We start from the raw sequence: 22,736 nt of genomic DNA, 5'->3' as shown, positions 1-22,736 counted from the left end.
CAAACGACTAATAGCAAAGTACTACATTCATTACAGTGAAAAAGAGAACATACATTCAAGCTTACCCTAACTTTGCTCCTTGGTGTAGTAGCACAGAAAGAGACACCATCAAAAAATACTGAGCAGCACTCGGCGGGTGGGGAGGAGGGGGGAGAGAACAGAAGAGAAAGAGTTTGGAACAAAACCAGAATCCTCCTGAGACTGGGACCAGCCTTTGCAGAAGAACCAATTTTGAGGATGTTCACAGGGTTTGGCCCAAAATGTATAAATATGTTCAAGGATGCTTTACTGAACTAAGCAAAACTTACAGATGTTTCCCTTTTTTCTACCATGGCCTGATAGCTTTATGATAGTCTTGATGTGAACTTATCCTGAGTGGGATAAGATTGCCATATTCTTTGAGAGTCCCCATAGATTTTTGCTTCCCATTACTGGTGATTTGTAACCTCCTGCTATCATTTTTCAGATGCTCAGTTATCTAACTTTTATTTACTATTTCAGGCAATCTACACAGTTCTAATGTCTTCCCCTGCCAACTGGCTTTCCAATGGTCCAATGTCTTAGGAAGAAAAACTAATGCCAGAAAATGGAGGAAAAGGGAACACAGTCTCCAAGGGAGACCTACTCTTGAGCCCCAAACAAAATTTGACACTTTATATGATGAATAAATTATAGATCTAAAACCCGTTAAAATATATATACATTCAATGTATATGTAAAGTGCTGATCATCTCCTTTCACATTAAGCCACTTGCAGGATCAGTCTGTAAATTGCCATTGGATCTCATTGCAAATTACACTGATTCCTAGTGGTGTTCACTTCTGACTCTTCATGGATCAAGGTGGTTTTTTACAAGGAAAAATATCAGCTTTTCATATTTACAAATGCACTATCTGCAGAATATATCTTCAGTAAATCTATAATAAATAAATTAAATGTTTCAAAGAGAAGGAAATGTGGGTTTTTTAGCTTTAGTTTTCAGTGAAGCACACTTTTAACTGGAAAACCTGTGAAAGCAAGAATAGTAACCCCTGCTGCTTCTGTCTGGCTTCTGCCATTTTAACTGCCAGTAATCTCTGTTTAAATCTACACTGAGCTCATCTAGAACTGCAAACTAAAGGGTACTGGAAAAACCGCATATTTAAAAATATGCCTTTCTTAACCATTGTAAGTAGTTAGAATGAAACCTCTGGAATATATTAATGTTTTCCCTGCAGTCAGGAATTACTGAAGCTTAAGCAACCTACGTGTGTGAAGAAAGTGTATTTTAGATTAATGACTGGAGTAAAATAGTCATCTTGTTTTTCTCAGCTAGAGGTCAGTAGCTTACTATATGTCTTATGGCAAGGCCACTTATACCAAGCATGAGCAGATTATTTTTTTTTTTAAATCACATTTTGAATGTGATTTTTAAATTACCTTCCGTGCAGTAGATAACCTAGACGCAACTGTAATGTCAAATGGTGGTCTAAAGATTGCATTTTTCTTGATAATATGTAAAGGGCCACACTTTTAAAGGAGCCTCAGTTCAGCTTTGAAATTTACACCCAGAATTTGGCGCTGTCAATCCTGATCAGAAATTGCAGGAACAATTAATTGCAGACAGAGATTATAATATTTAAATGTAGGCCCAATTTGTGGGCAAATCAAGTAGTTAGCAATATAAATGGTATAATTTACACTTCTAGTCAATCTCCTTATCAACTGATTGCAGAGGCTAATTGCAAGTGTGAAATGAGATGCTATTATATTTTTTAAAAAATTGGCCCATTTTCTGTAATAATTTTGCTTAATTTTCTTTCGTCAAATGTATAATTATTTTAATACTCAGATTGATAGATTTATCACATTCTCTTTTTGCATAAAATACAGATTATGGACACATTTTAACAATATTTTACACATTTTCAAATTCAGTACTTGATTTGCTTATGTATAGTATAATAGTTAATACCAAAGCTGTGAGAATATTGGAGAACTTTTCAGGCACTCCGGTTTTCGTTTTTCAAAATTCTCCCGGTTTAAAAGTCCAGTGCATTGTTGATTAGCGACAACAGCAAATGTAAAGCAAAGTTTTTAAAAAAACATTTATTTTCATTTGGCATGTGGTATGGAAAGGGGTATCATATGTTATTAAGCACCAGGTAGTTTTATGCCCAAAATTACTAAAAATATTTAGTCTAGAGAAACAAGAAATGGTATCCTGCTCTAATTATGCTTCTTATTGACAATTCAGGGATGCAGCTCCCACTGTTGTAACTTAAGATATTAACAGTTTCTCCCATTAATCACTAAATGGTCAGATCACATATTCATGGAGAGGAGATGTGGGCTAAACATTGATAATCATAGAAATGATTATATTTAATTTATTTAAGATTCTTATTATTTGCTAATTGGCTTGTTTTAAGACAACTTCTTCACTGACTACTTTTTCTAATTAACTGATTTAAAACACTTTCTTTGGTTCCCTAGGATTTAGTTAAGATTGTTTATTTGATAAATTGTTTTACGTTATCAGTGATAACCTAGCAGAATCTACCTGTAAACAAAATTATTTTGCACACCCATGAACAGTTTCTATTTTCCTATGAGACATCAAGTCTGGGCTCATAATAATTTGGGGAAATAAGACATTGGTCACAATTTACCAAGAGAAAAGGGCCCTGTCATTTTAGTCACAGGGGTTTTTGCATACCTTCAATTAAGATTGCAATTAAAACCAAGCAAAATCATCACAATTACTAACCATGGCTATTTTATTGTTAAAGAAAGAAAAATACAGCATTAAACAAAACAACACAAATGACTAACTGGTTACTTCTGACAGTGTCTTTTGTGTGCTTCTTTATGGAGAGCTTTCAACAAAGATTATACTTTCGAGAATTAACCCAGCCTTTGTTGGGGCACTTTTGTCACGGTAAGCCGAGACCAAGGTCTTATTTCCTAAAATTATTATGGGTCCAAATTCTATACCTTGGTAGTGCTTTTGGCTACTTCTGTCTTACTATGATGAAGTCTTGGTTGTCATCTGGGCTGGAAGGTTGCCTTTTATTGTTGCTGCTGTGTGTCTGTTCTCTTCTTTGTCTTCTTAGCTGTCTGTGGAAACTTGTTTGTAGAGATGCACAGGATGAGTTGAGGAGTGCTTGAACAGGGTAGCAGAGAGTGGGAGTGATGGGTGCTCACTTGAGAATTTTATACTCTTCTGCTTCCTATTTTCATAAAATTTCAGTCTTGTTTAGATTCATAGTTGATTGCTGTAATCATTTCACTGGCTCCATGCCTTCATGGGTTGTTTTTGATGATACCTTCAGGTCCTGAATATTCAGTATACTTCATGAATGTTCCGCATAGTTCTAATTGCCTTTGTTCGCTTGTGGCTAGAAAGCCTCAGATAATCTTTAAAGTTATCGTTTTAAAAATTGTTTTTATTCAGTCCATTTTCTGAAATATTTCTTCAGTTTTATTAGGGTTTAACAGGAAATGAAATTCTACTTTTAAAAATTCCAAATACTCTTGCTCTTTATATAAAAGTTTTTAGTTAAATAGTCTTTTAAAATTAAATAATTAGCTTAAATAGTTATTAAAGAAGTTGATGATACTTCATAATTTTTGGAAAGTGATGTTTTTGTCTTCCTTAGTTGCGTAAGGGGGTTGCTTATGTATTAATTAATTAATTCCCCATTAAGTTTATGTCCATCACTGGCAATCTTATTGTGCCACCGAAGCTTTTGGCATCCATGTGGATGCCGGACATGTAGTGACATTCCTTGTAGTGGCTTCAGAATTTGTAGGTCTTCCATTATGATCTGTCCATACCAAGAAAACCACTGAAACTGAACCAGTGCTGGATTCAGCTTTAAATATCCTCATTTCCGATCTTGTTCTGCCACTTGATATGAAGCACCTGATGAAGATGACGAGAATCAAAACCATCAATCCAGTGTTCTTTAGCCTTCCTCAGCATCACTTCAGTACAATAGAGTTCGTATAAGCATAGTTCTCTAGATCTGCAGTTTCATAGCAAGTTTTATGTCACAGTGCCCTGACAGAGGCCACTGAAGGATCTGAAACCATGGCAGCAGCAGGCGCTACACAAGTGTCCACCGCTTTCAGGCATCCTCCATTACTATCTGTGATGCTTCCCAAATATTTGACAGTTGCCACCTGCTCAGTGTCCTGTGCAGACAGGTTAACACTGAGCTCGTTGTAATCTGGAGCTGGAGGCTGCTTCATGGTAATGGCCAGGAGCTTACTTTTATCTGGATTAATAAGCAGATCAAAGAGCTTCTTGCCTGACCAGACTGGCCATCAGCTTCAGCGATTCACCAAACAGCTAGCAATGTCATCAGTGTATTTGACATCTTGAAGTAGAATGGCATTCAGGTCAAGACCACAGGCAGCTGCTCCTCAGCTTATCCATCAATCAGTCAGTGCAACATTGAACAATGATGGTAACAGAAGACAGCCTTGTCAAACTCCTTTGGAGATAGGAAACCTCACCATGTATCTGCCATTGACTCAAACACAGCTCTCTGTTCCATTATAGAGCTCTTCTATCAATTATGCTATGAACCTAGGGCTTTTGATCCCACAAACTTGCTCAATGCATTGAATCAAAGGCCACAAGGAAGTCTATGAAGTGTTGCACATGCTTTCTGCATTCAGTTGCCTGTCTCAGTGCAGCAGTACTGAGCAGTCCTCTAGTCAGCAGTAGAACAACCAGCTCTAAAGCTGCACTGAGTATCCTGACCTTTGCCTCTAAGTGCATCACTGACTCAAGATATTAACATTGAAGTGAAGACTTTCTCTGTGACCAGCAACGCAGTAATACCTCAGTAGTTGCTATATTCAGCCTTATCACCCTTTTTGAACAGAGGCAGAACATCCTCCTCCTTCCAGTCACTGGGGATTATAGTAGTGCTCCAGGTGGCCCTGGAAGAGCCTATGCAGCCATGGTTCAACAACACTCTCATCTGCCTTCAGCAACTCCTGGGTAACGTTACAAACCCCTGGTGCCTACCTAGACTTCAGCTAATGGGCTGCAATCCAGATCTCTTCGCTGAAGGAAGGTGGCACTACTACACTTTCTGCCTCTCTCCAAATGGAAGAGGGACTGCAGACCACGAACAATTGAGGAGTGTCTTGAAATGATCTTCCTATCAATGTAACTGATCCTCCAGACTCTGGCTGATGCTACCCAACCGGATTCTTTACTGGACAAGCTGGTGCCACCTTCCCCTGTAAACACTGCGGGGTGCCAACGATGGACTATAGATAGAGTCAGCACCAAAATTTTCTTTTTAGCTAAATTTAATCCAAGCAAGGATGCATTTCCAATAGAGGGTCCATATCACATATTTTGCTTAGCGTGGGAATATTGCAATAGGCAATATATTAACAGCAACCTTGTTTTGGGGACTGATTGTCAGTTTTTAGTCTCTCTTCTTTTCCCAGCATCGTAAATATAATGGTGCCTAGAATTTTTTTTAAAAAAATCTTGATTTTTATGACCAAGCCACCACTTTATTCTAATTTAGATTTATACCTGACATGTAATCCAGAAAGGTCTTCTGTGGGGAGTTAGAATTCATGGACACCTGTTTTTTCTGCACATTCACTGACACTCAACCACAAACATTCCCTCCCTCTGCAACTGCCTATTCAAAGGTTGCCTGAGGCTGATGTGCCCCATAAAACAGATACTAGCTCAGAGCTTGAGAATAAAGCATAAACTATTCACAATACATTATTTAGATATAATTCAATTTTTTTCCAGTTTATTTTGTATCTAGACATTTCTTCTAAATTATTAAGTTTTGTCATAAGGTTTAGCTTTTAAAAATATGAGTCATCTTACATTTTCAGTATTTAGATTTGTTGTTTGTCCCATAACAACATTGTTAACTCTACTGAAAATTTCAGTAACTGCTGAAAGCAAGGCAATTTAATTGTATACCCCAGTTATAGATAAAGGACACATTTTACGGTAAAACAACAACAACATCATTTTATTCAAGCAGAGCATCCCATGCTATATTTTCCAGGTTTTTAGTCTCATTTGAGTAGACTCCAATTATAAAATAAGTTGTCATACTGGACCTTTTTTGCACAATTTTAACAGCTGCTGAGTCCTGTTTTTCAGCTCTGAAGGGCTAGGATACACAGGAGCCAGATACACATTCAGTATACTCGCACATACTCTCTCACATAATTGCATGTGTCCTTGTTAGGGCAGCTGTCTTTCATGTTGTCATATTGTATGCCACTGCCAGATATGTTACATTTCACAAAGGCCAAGTTCTGCTACCGTTACTCACACTAAATAATGCTTTAATCCATAAGGAGCCACACTGATCTCACTTGGACTACTTGCGGAGTAAACTACTCTTCAGCATGAGTAAGAGTGGTAGAATCTGGATAAAAGAACATGAAAAGTTATTAAATTAAGAAGTTTTAAAAAGTTCATACACCCATAACAATTAAAGCACTGTATTACAAATTATTTTGTTGAAGTTTTTCTCATGTGGCTGACAGAAAATTTTGAGAGGTAATCAAACATTGTGGAAGCCAGAACACAATTTGTCTTTCCTTCTTTTTCCCCAATAGAGGGCACAGGTCCTACGTCCATTGAAGTCAATAGAAAACTCCTTTTGACTTCAGTGGTCTTTGGCTCACACACAGAGAATGATGTGAAAACAGTGGGAATGTGTCGAGGATGTGTGTAGGATGTTATTCTGGTTGAAAATTTAAGTTTTTGAATATGTCAAACAGTGGTGCCATAATGGTCAATAGTCATTTGAAACAAACATTGACCAAAATTCTCAAGTTTGGTTGCCAAGAACATAAATCCATAACTGTGCATCTAAATATGATTTTCAGAAGAACTGTACACCCACAACTGCCAAAGAAGTCAGGAGGAGCTGTGGGTACTTGGCATTTCTGTAAATGAGGCCACTTTTTTTTTTTTTAGGTGCATAAAGTTGGATTTCGTGGTCCAGCGTTCCACACCCAATTTTGAATATTTGGCCTTTGGATCACAAAGGTTGTTAAAGATAACCAAAAGCCATACTTTTTACTGTTAAAGTAGAGTCTTTGGGGATATTTGATAACTTAGATGTAAATTTCTTATTCCATCTATATCAGAGATCGGCAACGTTTGGCACGTGGCCCACCAGGGTAAGCCCCCGGTGGACCGTGCCGGTTTGTTTACCTGCCATGTCTGCGGGTTCGGCCAATCGCAGCCTCCATTGGCTGCGGTTCGCCGCTCCAGGCCAATGGGGGCTGCGGGAAGCGGCAGCCAGCACATCCCTCGGCCTGCACCGCCTCTCGCTCACAAAAGCTTTATGCTCAAATAAATTTGTTAGACTGAATGCATCAGATGAAGTGAGCTATAGCTCACAAAAGCTTATGCTCAAATAAATTTGTTAGTCTCTAAGATCCCTGATCTATATTCTCAAGGTTTTGTGTTTCGTATTAGTTTAGTTAGGTTGAGGTATAATTTTCCCACAATACATTTTCTATGAGATTATGGCAGCGCTAATGGAACAGCAAAGTAAATTTGCTGTGGGATCATTACCTTTTATGATGGCTTCATCCATAGTTGCTGCCAAAACCTCAGTCATTTAAAGACAAAAATCTTTCCCGAAAGGTATTTGCCTTGGTCCATCTCAACAAATTAATTGCTTGTCAATGGAACTTGAATGAAGATGATCTAAGATGAATTCCAGATTTGCCACACTTTAATGTGAACTAGCAAATCAAAAAATAGCCTTGGAGATGGCTTCTGTATAAGCTGCAAAATGTTCTGCACTCCAGACTTGAACATATTATTTTTGCTCCAAGTACAAGCAAACATGCCAATGAACTAGAAAAAGAACTTCCCGAACTCTTATTTCCCTATTGTTGGTCAATTACACTGTTCTCATCTAATTAAGAATTAGATGTCTTTTTGTTTTAATCTAATGCATCTTTCTTTTACCCCAATTTTGCGTGGAGATCTGCATGGGTGGACCTACACACCAGCACAGACCCCTTTGTTTTCAGTGGGCTCCTCATCGGTGCAGGATTCTGCAGGTGCAAAGGTCCTTTCAGGATCAGACCTATAGTTCATTTTACCTTGTAATCTACATCTTCCACAGTAAAAAAACTAATTTTTTCATCAGCTCTGTGGTGTGAAATTTTTGCAGTGTTTTTTATACTTGATAACCATCAGCGCTGGGTAAAATATCTTGAAATTTCAACCAATATTTTGCAGAAAACTTTTTTAAAATTGCAAGAAAATATTATTTTTCATCTGTCTTCTATCATTTTTAGCTTATTTAATTCTTCAGTAGGGAGCAAAACTATAGGAGTAATGCTAGTACCATTGTTAGCTATAGCTTGAAAGTTTTGAGGCCTTTTTTGCCACAGTGCAACATTTGTTCATCAAGCTTGCCTTATACCATGTTACAATGCCATGAAAGAAACTTAAAGTCAGAAGCAATCTTGTTATCCCAACGCTCTAGCTGATTTATCTAATCAATACTGCATTCAGTCTATGAATGGTTTCCTATGATAAATATATTTTTCATAGCCCTTAGTGTTGTTTTCTCAGTAGTCTGTCTCTCTAGTCTAATGTAATCTATTTTAGCTACACATGCACTTGTAATGTGCCTATCTCTATAGTAACTAGGTTCCACTTTATAAGGCAAATTTATCTTCCATGAAGAGGATGGAAGGGAAGTTTACCATTCAAGTTTATCATTTATCATATCAAGTTTATCTGTTTGCCAGAAGCTGGGAATGGGCGACAGGGGATGGATCACTTGATGATTACTTGTTCTGTTCATTCTCTCTAGGGCACCTGACCTTGGGCACTGTCAGGAGACAGGGTACTGGGCTAGATAAACCTTTGGTTTGACCCAGTATGGCCATTCTTAGGTATTCAAGGTGCCAGATTGATAGAACTTCAAAAAGATGTTTTATGTTCAAGGGATATATACAGCATGGAAAGCAGTAGATTTTCTTATGCTATTTTGTAAATATTTTGCATGAACAGACCACGTTTAGGGCTGAGAGGGTAGTTTAGTCCCCCAGGCATTCAGGCTTTGGCATCTCTGTTAAAACTTCTTGTGCATACTACCGCGGTTAAGTTAACTTAAGTTACACTACTCCAGTTACGTGAATAACGTAACTGGAATCGATGTGGTTTAGGTCAACTTAGGTGTCTACACTGCACTGTGTCAATAGGAAATGCTCTCCCATTGACTTTCATTATTCTTCTCAGAGAGGTGGAGTACCGGAATTGACCAGAAAGCGCTCTACTGTCGATTTAGGGGGTCTTCACTAGACACACTAAATCAACACATGCTGCATCCATTGCAGCAAAGCCAATCTATCTGTAAGTGTAGACATGGCCTGAGTGCAAGTTGTCGTAGGAGTACCTGTCCAGTAGGAATAGAACTAAAACCACTATTTCATTTTATATAGGACACTGAAAAGCCAATAGATATTGCTTTTCAACCTTTTGCCCGGTGTTCAGGTGAACACAAAAAGAGAATTTGTCAAAGTTTGAAGGGAATGAAGAACTTCAAAATATGCTGAAAATTCCCTCTCAAAATATCTTTCTCATCTTGCCAACAAAAAAACCAATCTTTAAAATGAACTTGTGGCTATTGTGACTTAAGAAAAAATACTACAGCGCTTTAACACAAACTAGAGACAATATATTGATTTATATATTGTTTTACCCTAGCTCAAAACAAAACAAAACAGAAACCCCTCATATGTGAGCTGCACAGTATTCAGACTTTTTGACTCAGTCATAGCTTTTTTCACTAACCAATACCATTTTTTTCATTTCCTGACCGTTCTTTGACAGTAGAAGTTGAGATTTTGATCAACAGTGAATTTACAGCAAAATGGGTTGTATGTCCAAGATGTACTCACTAGTGATGAAATAAAATATCAACCCCTCTTCAGTAATGTCCTACTGTGTGAAACAATATGATTTAGCAAATTTATCTCAACATCCAATGTATGCCAAAAATGCTAAGTCAAAAAGGTATTTAATTTTAAAATGTTAGTAATTTTGATACAATTTTAGAGCAAGGCTGCAGATATTGGTTATGCAGCAGATTACCCCATGGGTAAGATCAGTCAACTGACTGAAGTTAATATCAAGACTCCCATTGATTTCAGTGGCTCCATGATTTCACCCATGGAGTGGACTGAAATATTTGCTTGATGTTTCAGTCTTATTTTTGCAGTTTAATATTAGGTGGATGAGAAAAAGGGCTGGGGGGAATTCAGGATGGGATTTTCAAAAGAGCCTAGGTGAATTCAGAGCTCAAGTACTATGTTGAGTCAATGGGACTTGTGTTCCTAAATCACTAAGGCACTTTTAAAAATCCCACCCTCCATGGCTAGCATTTAGCATTTGAACCCTAATATAAAGAGAAAAACCGCAATATAAAAAGAAAAAATGTGTGAAATATTTTAAACGTAATAGGAATTTTGTTATTAAATGTAATGGGAGCAGGATCAAGTTCTGTCAGAGTATCCTTGTATTTGAAAAGAATGATTAACGTGCACCTATCTTGAATGCAAGTTGAAACTTTTAAAATGATTACTAATAACTAATGATTAATGAGATGACTAGGCTAACCAGAGGGATGGATAATCCAACAGTCAGGATGCTAACCTCGTACTTCGTAAAGCCAGGTTCAATTCTCGGCACTGCCACAGACTCTTGTGTGACCTTAGGGCCATCGTTTAAAGGTATTTAAGTACCTAAACATACAGGTGGGAATTTAGTAGGATTTTCAGAAGTGCCCAGCACCTAACTCCTATTGATTTCAATGGGAGTAGGTACCTAGGTGCTTCCGAAAATCCTACTAAATGCCCACCTGTATCTTTAGGTGCCTAAATACCTTTAAAATCTAGCCCTTAGTCCAGAGGTGGGCAAACTGGCCTGCGGGACCATCCTGCTTGGCCCTTGAGCTCCCGGTCGGGGAGGCTAGCCCCCTGACCCTCCCCCGCAGCCTCAGCTCGCCACCCTCCCCCGCAGCCTCAGCTCGCTATGTTGCCAGCGCTCTGGGCAGTGGGCTGCAAACTCCTGCTGGGCATCACGGCTGCAAGAGCCGACAGGTGTAGTGTATTAAATTGCTCCCAGTAGGAATGTGCTACTCACGGAGCATCAGGACTGGCAGCCGTAAGTAGTACACCGAAAGAAGTCCATTCCAACAGGGAGCAATTTAATACACTACACCTGCCCTCCATACAGTTTCGGAACCCTGATGTGGCCCTCAGGCCAAAAGGTTTGCCCACCACTGCCTTAGTCTCTATCTGCTGTTTCCCATCTGTGAAATGGGGAGGATAGTACTTCCCTGCCTTACAGAGGTGTTGTGAGGATAAATATATTATAGATTGTGAAACCCTCAGATATTATGGTAGAGGTGACCATGTAAGTACCGTAAATAGAAATAAATATAACAATGGCTCATCCTGTAGATGGCTAAAGGTCAAATTTATCCCTGGAGTTAGTTAGCTCATTTCCCACTGACTTAACTGGTAGTTTCACCTTCTTACTTCATTTGTGAATTTGGGGTAAACTTTCACCCTGCAATATTACTAAATTTTAATCCCTATTATCAAATTTCTCTTCTATACCTTGACTCAGTCCCCTCAGAAAGAACCAAGAGGCTCTTGACTCAAAAGGCCAAGTGACAAAACCTTAATAACTTCAGATACAGTTAAATTCTCCCATCAAAGCATTTTAAACCTGCCTCTCGCAGTCCTCCTCCTGTTACTCAGCCCCAGGCTTGGTCCACCTTCTGCCTCTTCCCCTTGCCTTTGCCCTCCTTGCCTCTCCTACTTCTATGTCTATATTTCTGTATTCCTTCAGCCTCTGGACATGTTTTCTTATAAGTTTCCTGCTCTTTACAGAACACAGTTACAGTTACAGTAAAGGGTGTCACAGAGCACATGTGCAGGATTGGAACATGTTAGCAGGAACACATACAGTGTGAACTTTAAGTTGGAATTGGGTTTGGTTTGTCTTCTGATTTTTGAACTATTGCATTTGGCAATGCTGGCATTTGCCCGTTGGGCTGTACTACATCAGATTGCTGCATCACTTCTTGGGGTCCAGCCCCAGCTAGCCAGAGGTTCTGAAACTGTGGTTGATGAAATACTAGTGGCCCATGGAACACTTATAGTGGTCCACAAAGAGTTGGTTGGTCACATGATGCTGGTTCTCTACCTTATGTCCAACTGCGAAATCACATTCAAAGATGCTAGAAATACATTGCTTTCTTAATATTAATTTTTCATGTAGGCAATTGTAGTGCTGTAGTGGCCAGAGGGACATTATGAATAGGAAGAGAGACAGTCCAGCAATTGCAAGTAGGAGGGCAGAAAGTCCACACTATGGAAAATGTTTGTGAAGCCTTGCTCTAAGCAAAGCTAATGCAGTCATGCAACACTCCCCAATTGGCAAATTGACAATTATTTCAGCATGACATGTTTTCTGTTTCTGGTATCCGCGATAATTATAAAAAGCATTTTCCTGAATCTCAAAGGCGACAGTAAACTTACTAAAATACTGTTATATTAATTAATACTGTTATATCAACTAATTAATTCATTAAACTGTATTATTTATGCAATTATTGACCCGGTTCTTTTTGGAGACCTTTTTAAGCCTTGCAAGGAGTAGCTCCTAGCTGAGAAAAAGACCCTGCTGCAGTATTGGGAAATTGTCCTTTCATCAACTCTTTTTCTTCCATGAGCTAGTATTCACCAAGGGCAATACAGGCAAAAATAATAATTTTTATTTCTTGCGTTCTAGGTTTTTCAGGGAAATTTTGACAATGACACACACAGAAAGAATGTCATTGACCCACCAATCTATGCACGGCACATAAGGATCCTCCCTTGGTCATGGTATGGCAGGATCACTTTACGGTCAGAGCTGTTGGGCTGCACAGAAGAGGACTGAAGAGCATCTCTGTCTGACAACACAATTCTCTATATTCCTAAAAGTATCTCTGTAGAAGAAACTGCAAAACCTGTAGGAAGTTGAATGGGTTTTTCATGAAAAAGTGCTCACTTTTTGGTAGGCCGCTAACTGTCTTTTGTAAGGAGGTCTAAGCCTGCCCTTTAAAGGATCCAACCTGATTCTGCCCTTTAAATCTGTTACAGTATTGTCCCGCTGGCTGTGCAATTACCTTTCTCGTTTTCTTCTGAGTTGTTCACACTAGTTGAAGTGTGTTAGGGAAAGAACAGCAGCATCCTTTTTACAAGGAAGGAGAAACGGCATGAAAAAGATCATTTGCAGCTTTAGAAACACTGGGCTGACACATTGTTTGCAAATCGCACTGTCATCTTACTTGCAAAAAGAGATACTGCAGCTTTTAGCAATAAGTTTTCTCTGGGATGACTGCATTATATTGTTTCCCTTGTGCCTATCAAACATTGTCAGTATTTATGACACACATTTGGGAAGATACTCTGTGGTATATGGTACTTGTGATGTTGCAAACTACCTTTCATTACTTTTATTTAAACTACAGAGTCCATGCAACTGCATTTTGTTTCCATTCAGTTTACTTTATGTTATGCATGCTGTGGACATAGTGGCTGTCTTTTTTACATTAATCTCATTGCTAGCTAGCATTGTTTTCTTTAAAAGAACTGACCCATTTGTATGTGGAACAAAATCTACTATCAGTATATTACGGAGTTAATGACTTTGTTAAAGCAAAGTTTAGGAATTCAGTTTGCAATTTGATTTTTCAAGAAGGCTGAGATTAGACACTGTGGACCAAATTCAAGGCCCAAGTACTTTTAGCATGGACATAGGTGCACATTTATGCTGCAAAAACAGCATTAATAGGTGCCCATATTCTGACTTGCTCAGGGGTGGGCATGCAATCTCCACAGAGCTGCCCAGGAGATTACTTATCCCAGAAGCCTCCTTAGTCTTAGTGACGGAGGGTGCATGTGGGATCAGGGAGTAGATGCCCACTTTTCCTAGCCCCAGCACTGCCCTGGTATGATCCCTCTGTGGTGCTGGCCAGGAAGTTCCTGCAGAATGTGAACTCAACAGTGTCAGAGGAGCATGTCAATGTTGGGCTCTTCAGATCCCCTCCTGACTATAGCATGTCATTGAGCAATGTGAGGCCTGAATTTGTCCCTGTTTGTTCACTGTATGTCATTGTTGGCCCTTTTTGATCAAGTGCTATTCGAAGTTCAGGGCCCTGGCCCCTGGGGATGTTCCAGTTGGGAGTAAAAATTTATGTAGACATTTTTTCTTTGACACAATCTTTCTTATTTAGAAGGAATGTACAAGATCCTGCTTCTCCGAAGCCAGGAGGAATCAGAAACAATAGAATAGTTTCTTAGCTTACAACTCCAAGCCTCTTTAGCCAACACCACACCCACAAAACTCTCTCTCTCTTTCTCTAGCTTTTTTCCAGGGTTATACACTTTGTTCACAGGCTGCTGCTTGGCATTCTTCCATTTTGCCTCTGTCTCTGTTCTCTGTGCTCCCTTCCCTCACGCACACAGGCACTTCACCCAAACCAATACTCACATAGCCCTTTTATCTTGGTGAGGTGGAGGGATTGATTAATTTATCCTTACAGGTTATGCTAATTGAAGGGTGTATTCACACCCATCCACCTCGCTGGGCTTTTTTAACTAAGCCCATATCAAGATTTCATCCATTCTGATTACATTATTCACAGAATTACTTCCTTTTCTAGTCCCTCCGAAAATGTTACATTGTTTTAACAACATCCTGTTCAGATAGGACCCAGTTCTAAGGTATGGTCTGCAGGTGCATAAGAACAAAAGCTGCTGAACGGCTGCATGTCTGATGCATGGAGGAACAAACTCAGCCTATACAGGGGAATGCTGTAAGTGGGGCATGTCAGGAATATAGTCCACAGATAGCACATGACCCCAGAGCACTGTAAGAGGGGAGCGGCAGGCCACACCTACTATTCCCCCTCCTATTGTGTAGTAGCTGGATGCAGCCCAACTGCACATGTTCCCAGCGATGTGCGGGGTAGTGTCCATTATGTTAGTTCTCTGTGAAAGTTTCACATGAGCACATCCCTCTTGAAGTGTGTGAGGCAATGTATGGGTAGAGCATAAAACTGGGAATCAAGAGACCTCTGTTCAAATGCCAGCTCTGTTGCTTATTCATGCAGCCTTGGGCAAGTCACTTTACTTCTGCCTCAATTTCCCTAACAGTAAAAGGAGATGATGATACTCACCTTTGTGAAGCACTGAGTTCTTCAGATTAAAGATACATGCAAAGTAGTATTATGTTATTAGTTTACTCTCAAATTCTTGGGGTGGGGAGGTGGTTTAATTATCTAAACTAACATTGTCTAGAACATTGGATAGTTGATTATTTTCACTACTTTAATTGCATAACATGCTGATATAGATATGTAGTCCTGCATGTTTTAAACAACTAATGCTGAATTTCTGTTTGTCACCATTACATTTTATTGAAGCTATAACATCATTGAGATATGAACCTGGGCCTGCTTCCCAGATATACAAGTAATTGTCCCATAATCCGCAAAGGGGGACATTTTACTTCAAAAGCAAAACAGTTTGAATTTCACAACCTGCATATAATCTCTCCTTCGCCACAAAGAGAAAAGTTCACTTTGAAAGACCTTAAAACTTTGTGGGGAATTTTTGAAACAAAAATGTGTTACTGATTTTTGGAGGTTTGCTTGATAGCACGTCTCCAATTACTTGAATTTTTAAAAACAAATAAAAATTACTTAACCCTTATGCTGTATTTATACAAGTATTTATTTTGTAAGGCTTAGACATGGATTTTCAAAGATTTTAATTGAGTCCTCTAAAGGTAAAAGAAAATATGTGTAAGAAATGTTGAGGTCCTGTGCAACACTGCTAAGTTTTTGTTATTTTTTTTTTTAAATTTGTGCTGCATAACAAAAGCCACTAGACTGTTACCGTCTCGTCTGTAACTGTGTTAGCAGCATTCCTTAATGATGTATATATGGAGTGGTCTTCAATTGTAGTGAACAATTTTAAAGAGAAAGTCAATCATAATGGCATTTTGAAAGAGTAAAAACTGTTAGAAAATGGGGGACTGGTATATAGTTAAATTACATACTGCCCATGTTTTGCACTTTAGGGTCTTCACAAAAGAGTTGTTGGGTGGTAATGTTTGAATTTTTTCTGGCCTGATAGCTAAAGGGGGTCTCAATTTAGCCTCCTACTTTGTGAGCACTAATTTATACCTGCATTTAATTGTAGGTATAAATAATAGCATATAGACTTCTATCTGACTTTGCCCACTAAATGAGAGGCCATTTCTGAAAGTTAGTTCTCTAAGTCAGCAATTTGTTTTAGTGTTGTTTTTTAATTTAGTTGCCATGTTCATAAGTAATTTATATATGTTTACTAGTACTTTACATTTTTAAGTTTGGATTTGAACTTATCTATCTTGGCTCAGTGATTAATTATGTTTCAATTTCAAAAAAAGAAAAGGAGTACTTGTGGCACCTTAGAGACTAACAAATTTATTTGAGCATAAGCCTTCGTGAGCTACACCCAATGAAGTGAGCTGCAGCTCACGAAAGCTTATGCTCAAATAAATTTGTTAGTCTCTAAGGTGCCACAAGTCCTCCTTTTCTTTTTGCAAATACAGACTAACACGGCTGCTACTCTGAAACGTTTCAATTTCACTAGCACATAAAAAAACAATATTATGTTACAGAATTTAGACTTTTATCTTATTTCATAATATTTCAGAGTTGATTTTTTCCATCTGTTTGTTTTTGTCAGCCTTCCTCAATTCATTCTTCAGAGCCTGAAGAAAAAGTTCAATACATTGTGATAGTGCTCTGTGATGATTTATTAATGAATCATATATGATGCATTTACCTTTTCAAATGCTGTATTGGGGATTTTTCTAGTGACATCATTTGATTTTTAGTTCCCGGAAAACTTTCTTTAAACTGCATTGTACAACCATCGAGCCAAATTTTGCTCCAAGTGATAGCTGTATAAAACTGAAATAACTTCATTGACTCGTATGAAGTTACTTCAGATTTAACATAGCAACTAAGAGCCAGGTTTGGCCCATCATTTATGAATTTTTTCTTTTAACTTTTTTTTTTACCCCTTTATCTGCATAAAATTAATTGACACTAAGGAACATATTCTACCCTGATTCTACCATTTGCCCCTCTTAAAAGCAATGGGAGTTCCATACACACAAGGAGCAGAGAATATGTCTTTCTAAAAAAGGTTGGAAAAACATTCTGAAACAATCCTTAATTTTTATATAGATTGTAACAATGACACCGAACTGGAGTGCAATTGTTCTCTTAATTAAATTTCACCCTGAAGCAGTTAAATATTTGTAGGCTGGCTTCACCTTTGTATAGCTCTATGATGTGCTATATAGCCTGAGAAATAAAACAAGGCACAAAGCTTAGTTTGATCTATGTTCTATTAAGGGCTTATCACGTCAACTGATTCTGATTTTTAGGTTGACTTTCTCTTTCGGAATGACTGCATACAAATTAGTGTGAGTTTTGAAGACTAGGGATACTAATGAGTGTATCTTTGCTATACAACAAATATGAAATATAATATTCAGTGCTGGCTTCTGATGTGTCAGTAAGTACAGAAGTAACTCAGACACAATGACCTTTGCAACCTTTGAAGCTGTGTAACATTCAAATGTTTTTGTATATACTTTAATCATGTAGGATGATGTAAAACCAGTATGACCTTGTCTAGTCTTCAAACTTAACAATAAAACTTTTGAAAAATGAGTACATTTTGGAAGCGTTTATAATGAAATACCTTGAAGAAGACCCAAGTTTTCTCAGTGTGAATGCAGAATACAGATATGATATGGTATTGTGTTGAATTTGGTCTTTGGCTCTTTGTGGCAGGTAAGTTTGTTTTTGGTGCAACCAACTATTGTCTAAAAATACTTCATTATTTTACATAAAAAATGCAAAGGTGCAAGGGAGACTAAAAATTGCATATCTTACTGCTGTTCGGATGGGCATCGGAAATGTATAGGCACCATCTAGTGTCCTATAAATCAAATTTTAATAGATATGTGTCAATCATTCCCCCTCACTTTCCCATCCATGCGTTAGTGAAATGGTAAGAATATAAAGATACTGACAAGAGTGTTCAGTCAAAACTCAAATATAATCTGAATGGAAATGTTTCTAGTGTTCAAAAAAGTTTAGTGGACCATATCATTTATGCTTCTGCCTGAGAATGGGAGTAGAAAATGCCAAAATACTTTGAGAAAAGCTGTTCTCTACTAATTTTGTACATTTAAAAGATTCAGCTGAAGTATCAAATTCAGGTGTGTTTATTCTAGCTGAAGTGAACCTTCAAACTTTGGCCATTTACCCACCTCTACCTACAGACATATACTTCTATACAAATGTGCTTTGTTTTAATGTATTGCAGTGGATGAAGAGATTTCTGTGGAAGGAAATACAAGCCATAATATGCTACATACAGAGAACAATTACGTTACCTCTGTTACAAACTTACAGTCGGAACACTAATAGCATAATAATCTTTCAGTAGAAAGGTCTTCCACCATATTGGTGTTGTGATGGCTTACCGGCAATATATCACTATCAATATTCAAAAATGAGCAAGAAAGTAGGTGCATACAGGAAAGAATATATAATGTAATACTTACCATATTAAATCTATTTGGCTTTTCATTATAAACTACATCTTTTCAGGAATGTGAAACATAAACTTTATGTCATAATGACAGGTTTCAGAGTAGCAGCCGTGTTAGTCTGTATCCATAAAAAGAAAAGGAGTACTTGTGGCACCTTAGAGACTAACAAATTTATTTGAGCATAAGCTTTCATGAGCTACAGCTCACTTCATCAGACGCATACAGTGGAAAATATAGTGGGGAGATTTTATATACACAGAGAACATGAAACAATCGGTGTTACCATACAGACTGTAAAAAGAAAAGGAGTACTTGTGGCACCTTAGAGACTAACCAATTTATTTGAGAATAAGCTTTCATCAATTGCATCCGATGAAGAGCTCACTTCATCGGATGCAACTGATGAAAGCTTATGCTCAGATAAATTGGTTAGTCTCTAAGGTGCCACAAGTACTCCTTTTCTTTTTGCGAATACAGACTAACACAGCTGCTACTCTGAAACCATACAGACTGTAACAAGAGTGATCAGAAAAGATGAGCTATTACCAGTAGGAGAGTGGGGGGGATCTTTTGTAGTGATAATCAAGGTGGGCCATTTCCAGCAGTTTACAAGACTGCATCCACTCCTAGTCTTTATTCAAGCCTAAGTTAATTGTATCCAGTTTGCAAATTAATTCCAATTCAGCAGTCTCTCACTGGAGTCTGTTTTTGAAGTTTTTTTGCTGAAGAATTGCCACTTTTAGGTCTGTAATCGAGTGACCAAAGAGATTGGAGTGTTCTCCGACTGGTTTTTGAATGTTATAATTCTTGATGTCTGATTTGTGTCCATTTATTCTTTTACGTAGAGACTGTCCAGTTTGGCCAATGTACATGGCAGAGGGGCATTGCTGGCACATGATGGCATATATCACTTAGGCTTCAATAAAGACTGGGAGTGGATGTGTCATTACGCAAAGTAAAACTATTTCTCCTTGTTTATTTCCCCTCCTACAGTCCTTGTAAACTGCTGCAGATGGCCCACCTTGATTATCACTACAAAAGGTCCCCCCCCCGCCCACCTCTACCCTCCTGCTGGTAATAGCTCACCTTTCCTGATCACTCTTGTTACAGTCTGTATGGTAACACCCATTGTTTCATGTTCTCTGTGTATATAAAATCTGCCCACTATATTTTCCATTGAATGCATCTGATGAAGTGAGCTGTAGCTCAGGAAAGCTTATGCTCTAATAAATTTGTTAGTCTCTAAGGTGCCACAAGTACTCCTTTTCTTTTTATGTCATAAAGCATGCTCCTTCAGAACTGAGAAGTGGAAGACTTTTTGTACCTCCTCATGGGGTGTTAAATGAAGGTAATGACAGAAAATAATGCATAATCCTTTTTAGAAAAATAATGCTTTACCACTGTCCATCCTGGTATACATGTGGCTAATACACCTGAGAGATTAACATGAAAGTCAGCATACTATTTCATTATGAAAAATGTAGCCTTCAGTACCTATGTTGGTAAAGACAAAAATATGTGTTTGAATCTTTATATAAAAACAACAGGCATGTACTTTGATCAGATAAGTCTCATAATATCTGGGGTGTGAGGAAAACATAAATGGGATAGTGATAGCAGGACTTCGCTCAACACACTTCCACCTCTTTTTTACAAAGGTTTTTGTTTCGAAATACACTTTACAGTGCAGGAAACGGTGATGAAGTGATACTGTCAAGTCAGTAATATAAAGTGAGAGAGACATACATGTTATCATTTTTATACATTTTCTTTGTATATCTTTACACCCAAATTATTCTTTGATCTATACCAGGACCAGCAGTTGGTGGAGAGTTAGAGAAATGCTTGAGTAAAACCATTATTTCAAATGCAAGAATGTGGAAATATTCTTTGGTCTTATAAGTTAACTTTGTAAGACTGTACATGAGCAGAACACAGTTTATCACATATATATTAATAGGCTTTAGAAACATCCTCTCAGTATAAATTAGAGGCAAGACTAACCCAATATAATAGCATAACCAAGAGAACTGCCCTAGTGCGGTCTGTTCATCATGTTAATACTCCTAACGCTGTCTTCTTTGCTGCCCTAACAGCTGATACATCATGGTTATCTGAGGTTTTGCATCAGGCAATAGGTCAGTGAACAGGTTTCTCATCTTCACTTGACTAGATAAAGAAAATCAGCCTTCAAAAGATGGTATAAAAGGTCACTAAACATTTCCATCAGACTGGAAAATCAAAAGCAGAATAAAAGGAACATCCTGAACTGTATTGAGATTCTGGGTCACTGCAAGAGGTCATTCTAGAAACTGTGGTATGGAATGGTATTTTCTATTGTCTTGATCACAATAAATGCATTTAAGCACATAAACTGTCAGACGTAAAATACATGAGCTTAATATTGAAGGAGAGCAGGGGGTGGGGATGGGAAGGGATGTTGTTCAAAGATGCTAAAACAGTGAAACAGTTCAACCTTATGAAAAAATATTAAACAGTGCTGCTTGAGTTGTGTGGTGTATACTGTAAATGTCAGCCACACAAAAAGTAGACCTTCTCTGGGGGTTAATTTCTCTTCTTTCTCTCTCATACACACACACACACACTTACTTTGAATCTTTTTTGCTTACTTGTTTCCATTACATGGGTCCATCCTATTTTTCCTTTGAAGTACATTCCCTTTTGCCTTTTTCAACTTGCAAAACTAGTGTCCTTATGTTATGTGACCCACATTAATTGACAAATATCAGGTTACAACTTGATTAGAAGAGGCCTTTGACACATTACCTTGGACAAAGCTATTAAAACCTGTTATTGGTGTTGAATAGGGCCATATATATGCATGTTCTGTAGACTTATACTGTACAGCTTTCATGAATGGGAAAAGCAAACAGGAAGCATATGGGGCTGTTCCCTTCAACTCCTTTCCCTTCCCTTTTCTTTCCATTTAGCTTATCCACTCCTAAGTAAACCCATCCTAAAAATGCAGGGAGAAATATGTGAAATTTTAGCTAGGGCTCATTAGTGCTGCGTATTATTAAGGTACGGCCACAAGTCCCATTACAAAACCCAGTTGCTTCTCTGTCTGAGCTGAAATTTTACATGGCAGATATCTGCCTCAGGCTGAATTTTTGTTTATTTTCGGTGTGGAAATGGTTCAGCTATTTCCTAGACCAAAGCTGGAAAAAAGTATATTGTTTGCTTGTTTGCTCATGCTAAAAAAGTTCTGGTGACATTTTCTTTGCCCAATGCTGTATCAGGGACTTGAAATTTGGCAGGCGGGTGGCCTTTTTGTCAGGAATGTGCCTTTTGTCATGCCTGTGAAAATCCACCTACATTTGGCTAAGCTCTAAGCCTTTAAATCTCACTTCATACATGCTCAATAAAGTCTTCAATTTTAGTAGCTAAAATCTCCAGATTCCATTCTTACTGAGCATGCAGAAATCCCTCTCCCCTCCTAGTGCTGACTTGATTCTGTATGCACCATCTCCACAGAGTGACTGAGCATTCTCCATCTCCTCACAGCTCCTTCATGTGACCAGACTGCATATATACTAGAGGAAGTAACTAAGCATGCTCCCTCTAGTGCAACACTTAAGGAGGCTCAGAAGTACTTTCCCTGTAATTGCTGCTCCAGGCCATGGGGGGCCACACACTGGAAATGAGAGCAGGGAGAATGTCTCTAATGTGCTTTCAATGCCACCCACTGCTGCCATTCAAATGCAGAGGAGACAAAAACTGGAATGGAAGGAGGAAAAGGAATAGACTGAGACAAGGAGTCTAGTGATTCTCAGACTGGAAAGGGGGGTGGGGGTGAAGAAGATTGGGACTGGAAGCTGGTGAGAGAAATAGGAGGTTTCTCAGATCAGATGCGGAACTGGGGACAAAGACTGGGAATGGTTGGACAAGGAGAATGGAACTAGGAACCAGTGCTAAGGGGAACAGGAGATATTTTTGTGTGGGTTATAGGCCTCAGCACATTCACAGAGATGGTATATGAAAATACAGACATGATCCTCAGCT

General features: G+C 38.3%; 1 protein-coding gene across 1 annotated transcript in view; it reads left to right on the top strand.

Annotated features, from left to right (window-relative positions):
- EDIL3 (EGF like repeats and discoidin domains 3) overlaps positions 1–15,802 on the top strand; it is a 389,385-nt gene extending 373,583 nt beyond the window's left edge. Inside the window, exon 11 of the mRNA XM_048849644.2 lies at positions 12,834–15,802. Within this exon, the coding sequence (XP_048705601.2) occupies positions 12,834–12,983 (150 nt within the window). The 3' untranslated portion in view covers positions 12,984–15,802. The remainder of the gene's footprint in view (positions 1–12,833) is intronic.
- Positions 15,803–22,736: the final 6,934 nt, after the last annotated feature.

Source organism: Caretta caretta, chromosome 5 (genome assembly GCF_965140235.1).
Source record: "Caretta caretta isolate rCarCar2 chromosome 5, rCarCar1.hap1, whole genome shotgun sequence".
In the NCBI taxonomy this organism is placed as follows: Eukaryota; Metazoa; Chordata; order Testudines; family Cheloniidae; genus Caretta; species Caretta caretta.
Note: the sequence above shows the minus strand (reverse complement) of the source record. Positions and strands in the feature narration are given on the sequence as shown.